Source organism: Aotus nancymaae, unplaced genomic scaffold (genome assembly GCF_030222135.1).
Source record: "Aotus nancymaae isolate 86718 unplaced genomic scaffold, 86718_ANA_hifiasm-v0.15.2.pri h1tg000002l, whole genome shotgun sequence".
Classification (NCBI taxonomy): domain Eukaryota; kingdom Metazoa; phylum Chordata; class Mammalia; order Primates; family Aotidae; genus Aotus; species Aotus nancymaae.
Genome location: NW_026988413.1, coordinates 412,850 through 418,849, shown reverse-complemented (window position 1 = coordinate 418,849; position 6,000 = coordinate 412,850). Strand labels below are relative to the sequence as shown.

At 45.2% G+C, this 6,000-nt stretch overlaps 1 protein-coding gene across 6 annotated transcripts in view; it reads left to right on the top strand.

The window, feature by feature from the left end:
• Positions 1-531: 531 nt before the first annotated feature.
• Positions 532-6,000, top strand: part of DYNC2I1 (dynein 2 intermediate chain 1) — a 115,448-nt gene continuing 109,979 nt past the window's right edge. For 2 of the 6 annotated variants that reach the window (XR_010338799.1, XM_064366636.1), the window contains exon 1: positions 532-653. Coding sequence is in view for 4 of the 6 variants with exons in the window: in XM_064366636.1 (XP_064222706.1) it covers positions 639-653 (15 nt within the window). In the remaining 2 variants the exon portion in view is untranslated. The remainder of the gene's footprint in view (positions 654-6,000) is intronic. The other 4 variants (XR_010338794.1, XM_064366613.1, XM_064366739.1 and 1 more) reach the window with 2 other exon arrangements.

Genomic DNA, 6,000 nt, shown 5'->3' with positions numbered 1-6,000 from the left:
GATGTTAATGTCTGTGTTTAAACTATAAACTATGTTTCTCCCAAACTTAGTTCCGCCTACGGCCAGGAATGAACAAGGACAGCATGGAGGTTAGAAGCAAGATGCAGTGGGTTAAGTTAGGTCTTTCAGTGTCTCTGTCAAAATTTTGCAAAGGCGGTTTCAGGCTTTCAAGCCTAACTTTCCCTTTGGCTGAAGGAGTTTAGGGGTCCTGAAAGGTCTTTATTTTCCCTTAGCTGTTCCCTTAGGCTTTTATAGTCTCTCAACCTTGATTCCTGCCTACCTTACTGCTTTGTTTTTATCAAAAGACGACATGTGGGGATATAAGTGCAAACCCTTATTCAAATGTAAAGCTCTTTTCAAGATCTCTCCCTTTTATCTTCCCTAACTCTCGGTCCGGTCCCGCGGGAACCAGGGGGCGAGTTGGGGCGAGGCGAGAGCCCCAGCACCCCAACCTGGGGCACTGCACCTGCCCCTTGAGGAGATCAGCGACCGCTCGGTCTTCTGCTGCTCCTGCCTGCCGGTTGCTAGGAGCTGGGACGCGCCTCCCGAAGAGAGCGGGGCCACAGGTGACCTCCTACCGAGTGGGCCGCGCTGGCCTGTGCCGAAGAAACCGCGGCTGCCCAGGCCTGTGAGAAGCGATGGAGCCCGGGAAGGTCGGTGCGGCGCGGGGTCTCGGCACGGGGTGGTCGAGCTTCGCGGGCTCATCCGGGTGCCGCGAGCAGGGCCGCCGCCCTCTCTCTGTACGGCGGTTCTCTCGGCCGGGCCGGGGCTTCCCGGAGGAGCGGCGGTGCTTCTGAGGCAGGAAGGGAAACGGAGGCGCGGCTGGCCGTTGGCGCGAGGGCGGGCAGGACGCCGGGCTCCTGGCGGTCGGGAAACGGGGTCCGTGCAGTCTCAGGCCTGCAGTCGCCGCCGCGGTCCGTCTCCTCGCGCGCGGCCTGGGGGCGGCCTCGGCCTCTGCTGCGGGGCCGGGGTGGCCGAGGAGTCACGTTTAAAATTTTCTTCAGTTTTATCTGATTTAAGTTTAAATATGACTTCTCACGGTTTAAGAGGTTGAGCGAGTGCAGCCTAAGTTCCCGAGTTTGAATTCTGGCTTCTGTATTTACTCGTATGACCTTGGCACAATCACTTAACCTGTCCTCTTTCCTTTTTTTTCCCACTCTGACCCTATTATTTCCTAATTCATGCAGTGGGCACAATAATAATAGCAACCTCACAGGGTGTTTAAGATTAAGTCAGATATGATGTGTAAAAGTGCATAGAACAGTGCCGCCTTCATTAACACTCAGTAAATGTTAGATATTACTGTATGATTGCTGTCTATCGATTCCTCACTAAGAGATGAAGCATTTAGTGTGCATACATTTTCTTCTACCTTCCCTCCTGTTTTTCTCCGTCACTTACCTTTATATGTTGAATAATATTTCTTAATTTGTGTTTTATATCAACTTTGGTTTTTTCTTTCTTTCTTTCTAAGATAGTTTCCCTCTGTCGCCCAGGCTGGAGTGCACTGGCTCTATCTCGGCTCACTGCAACCTCCACCTCCCAGGTTCAAGCGATTCTCCTGCCTCAGTCTCCCTTGTAGCTGGGATTACAGGCGCACGCCACCACGCCTGGTTAATTTTTGTATTTTTAGTAGATACAGGGTTTCACCATGTTGGCCAGGGTGGTCTCCAACTCCTGACCTAAGGTGATCTGCCCGCCTTGGCCTCTCAACATGGTGGGATTACAGGCGTGAGCCACCTGGCCAACCTTAGATAGTATTTTTTAACTTTCCCCTAGTTAAGATTAGGAAGCTACCGCCCTACACTACCCATTTCGCCCTAAACCCACGAATTTCCTGACCCTGTCATCCTCCACGCTATTCTCCTTATATTTCTTTTTTCTTTTCTTTTTTTTTTTGAGACGGAGTTTTGCTCGTTACCCAGGCTGGAGTGCAATGGCGCAATCTCGGCTCACCGCAGCCTCCACCTCCTGGGTTCAGGCAATTCTCCTGCCTCAGCCTCCTGAGTAGCTGGGATTACAGGCATGCGCCACCATGCCCAGCTAATTTTTTTGTATTAGTAGAGACGAGGTTTCACAATGTTGACCAGGACGATCTCGATCTCTCGACCTCGTGATCCACCCGCCTCGGCCTCCCAAATCCCCTGCTGGGATTACAGGCGTGAGCCACCGCGCCCGGCCTCTCCTTACATTTCTTTAAGTTACTCTGTAACTTACATTGTCGATGATTTGTTTATAGGTTGATTTTTAAAATGGTTATGTAAGTTTTCATTGCAGAGCCAAATAGTGTAATTAGACCAATAGATAAAATGGAGTCCTGTGTTCTAAACACAATCTGCTCACAGAACAGTGTTTCCGGTGTCAGGATTAAATGGGTCATCTTTCCTTACATTCAGTTAATGTATCACAATATAGTTTCCTTCATATTTGGACCATGTCTTTCTTAAATGGCCCTAATTGCTTTTTTTTTTTTTTTGGCAAAAAGAACGTACACTCTTTTTAATTTTTAAGCTTTATCATGATGTCTTCTAGCTTATTAATGTCATATTATCTGTTTAATGCAGTCCTCTTAAAAGAAATTCTGCCCAGAGCTCACTGATTTTATGCTCTCATCAGGACAAATTGTTTTCTAGACCTGCACAGAGTCATGATCTGGGAATTCTTTCTCATTTTACTTCTGGATTAGGCCTACTGTTTCTGGGATCAAGTTTCTCTTTTATGAAACCTCCCTGCTTTTTCCAATGGAGTATATCCTCACATACCTTTTCTTTTTTTTTTTTTTTTTTTTTGAGACAGAGTCTTGCTCTTTCACCCAGGCTGGAGTGCAGTGGCACGCTCACAGCTCACTGCAGCCTCGACCTCCCAGGCTCAAGCGACACTCCTGCCTTGGCCTCCCAAAGTGCTGGGACTACAGGTGCGAGCCACCATGCCTGGCCTGTCACGTACCTTTTTAGATAAGAGTATAAGTAGGAAGAAAACTGTATGCCCTAAGAACATCTTTATTATACTGATGTACTGGTTTAAAAGTTTAGCTCAGCATAGAATTCTAGGAGCAAAATAATTTCCCAGAACGTTGAAGACGGTATACTTTTGTCTTCTAGTAGTGTGTTTGACTGATGAGATATCTTTATGAGTAACATTTTCTTTCTCTCCAGAAGATTTAGGATCTTTATCTGCGATGTTCTGAATGTGGATGTAGTTTGTTATAGATCTTTTCTCATTCATTATTTTTCACATTTGACCACCCCTTGCGGTTTTATTCTGATACATATTTAATAAATAAACTTTTTTTTTTTTGAGGCAGAATCTAGCTCTGTCGCCTAGGCTGGAGTGCAGTGGCGCTATCTCAGCTCACTGCAACCTCTGCTGCCCAGGGTCAAGCGATCCTCCTGCCTTAGCCTCCTGAGTAGCTGGGATTACAGGTATGTGCCATCATGCCCAGCTAACTTTTTTTTTCTTTTTGAGATGGAGTCTCGCTCTGTTGCCCAGGCTGGAGTGTGTGGTGTGATCTCAGCTCACTGCAACCTCTGCCTCCCAGGTTCAAGCAATCCTCCTGCCTCAGCCTCCCAAATAGCTGGAATTATAGGCGCCTGCCACCATGCCTGGCTAATTTTTGTATTTTTGATAGAGACAGGGTTTTACCATGTTGGCCAGGCTGGTTTTGAACTCCTGACCTCAAGTGATCCGCCCACCTCAGCCTCCTAAAGTGCTGGAGTTTTAGATGTGAGCCACTGGGCCTGGCCAGTAAATAAACGTTTTTGAAGTAGCAAAAGCAACAGATCTCAGAGTTGGCTATTTCTTGGCAACGAACTAATTCCTGTAATAGGTTCTCAATTGCAAATTGCTCTTTAACTTTTTAGGAAGTTAAACTCTGGGTCATTAGAACCTAGTTATGTAATTGTTATGCTGTTATATAGAATTAGTCTATGTTATAAGGTAAGGGGAAGAATAAAGTTTTCATGAGATTATTGGAATAGGGAAATTGTACTGGATTATTTTGGTATTATAGTTATTTTTTTTTGAAACGAAGTCTTGCTCTGTTGTCCAGGCTGGAGTGCAGTGGTACGATCTCAGCTCACTCTGATCTCTGTCTCCCAGGTTCAGTTAATTATCCTGCCTCAGCCTCCCAAGTAGCTGAGATTGCAGGCACACGCCACTATGCCGGGCTAATTTTTTTTTTTTTTGTATTTTTAGTAGAGATGGGGTTTCACCATGTTGGCCAGGCTGGTCTGGAACTCCTGACCTCAGGTGATTCGCCTGCCTTGGTCTCCCAAAGTGCTGGGATTACAGGCATGAGCCACCTCGCCCAGCTGGTATTACAGCTTTTAGTATACACCAAGCTTTTCCTTCAGTTTGTTTTGTTGTACTTAGTTGCTCATGTAATTCATATCACAAATAGAAACAGTTTTATAGTATTTGTACTGAGATCCTACCAGGTTTCATACGTCATAGATACTAGGAAAAACTTAATGGGATGCTTGCAGGCTTTATACCTGCCTGCTGGGAATGGTGACAATTTGCTTTATTATTAGCTCTTTAAAAACTCTTTAATTTATCTTGCTTACAGTGTATATGACTTAATTTTTATGATCAATGAAAATTTTAAAAGTTTCTAAGTTTTTTTGTTACATACCAAACAATTGGTAGGAAACGTGTGAGTTTATTGTTAAGAAGTTTATTAATCATAGCTTGAAAGATATAAACATGTATGTTTGTGTGTTTAGGTTACTCTTTGTTTAAAAAAATTTCTACCCTTTTTATTTTGAAGTGAGATATGTACTAGTGATGTGAACTGCTCAGGTACAGTGTAATGCTGTTTCATTCTGTTTTTAGAAAGGCTGAATGTTTTAGGGTAGATACAGTGGGGTCTTCAAGGTTGATCCTCACTAATCTGCTTGTGGGGTTCCTCCTGAGAACTGCAGAAACTCTGACATGAGTACTCCTTTCAAACCCCTGTGCTGATTCTTGACAAAAGTTTAACACTGCTCCTAGCAGCCTAAGGCCAACTTTGGGACACTCAGCTTAGGGTTGTCTGGAAGAGCTCAGGGCTGTCAAAATAATGTACTGTTTGTTCTAGCCAACATCTCAGGATAGGCCCCTGACGTCCTATTTTCTAAAGAGTTTAAAAGGGTTTAAATTATGAATCCCTCTCTGTCCTTTTGAGATGTCTCTAAATCTCCTACAATTCGGGAGTGTCTTTGAAAAGTAATCAGAAAGGACGGGAGGGCCTCTGTTCTCCCGGTGTCTCTGGGAAGGTAGAATCCTAACTACTATAATTATCAGTTAGCAGACACAGCTAACCTAATCTCATTTACACTAACCAGCCTTTGCAATTTTTTACTTGAGCTCCCTTAGCCTGGGTTCGCCCCTTAAAACACTCCGTCACCTCAGCGCAAACAGAAGTGGAGCTCAGCTGTTTGCCCCTCCTGCCCGCGGTCACTGAATGAAATCTGCTTCGCCACTTGGAACTCTGGCATTCCCCTACCCCGCATTTCTAATCTTTCAGCCAAGTCTAGAAAGAAATCAGCCTGAGGTCAGCTCTGTCTACAAAACAGACTCAGCGCAGTCAGCATTTTAGGCATCTGCCGCTTTGACACAGCAGCTCACAGTTGGGACTCTGGTCTGCGAATACATGCGTGCCGAAACACGGGTGCTTACTGCAGCCACGTTTGCATACGGAATGTTAGAAACGACCTGTGGTCACCAGCCAGGGCCTAGGTGAGTAAATGACGGTGACCGTAGGGTTGGATTCAGTGATGGAAAAGGATCATCCTAGTTTTCTTAGTTTCGATTTTCTTCGCAGTGCTTTCCTACCAGGGAGCCCTCAGTTACACAGTCAGGTAATAGAATGGAGACCTGGATAGGCTGCACTTCATAATTTGGTCCCAAATAATTTGATAACTTAAAAATTCTAGTGTGAAGAATTTTGAAAAGAATGAGGACAGCGAAAGGTAAATTATTTCTCAGTCTGAAGGCGTGAGCCAGCTTTGTGCCCGGGTC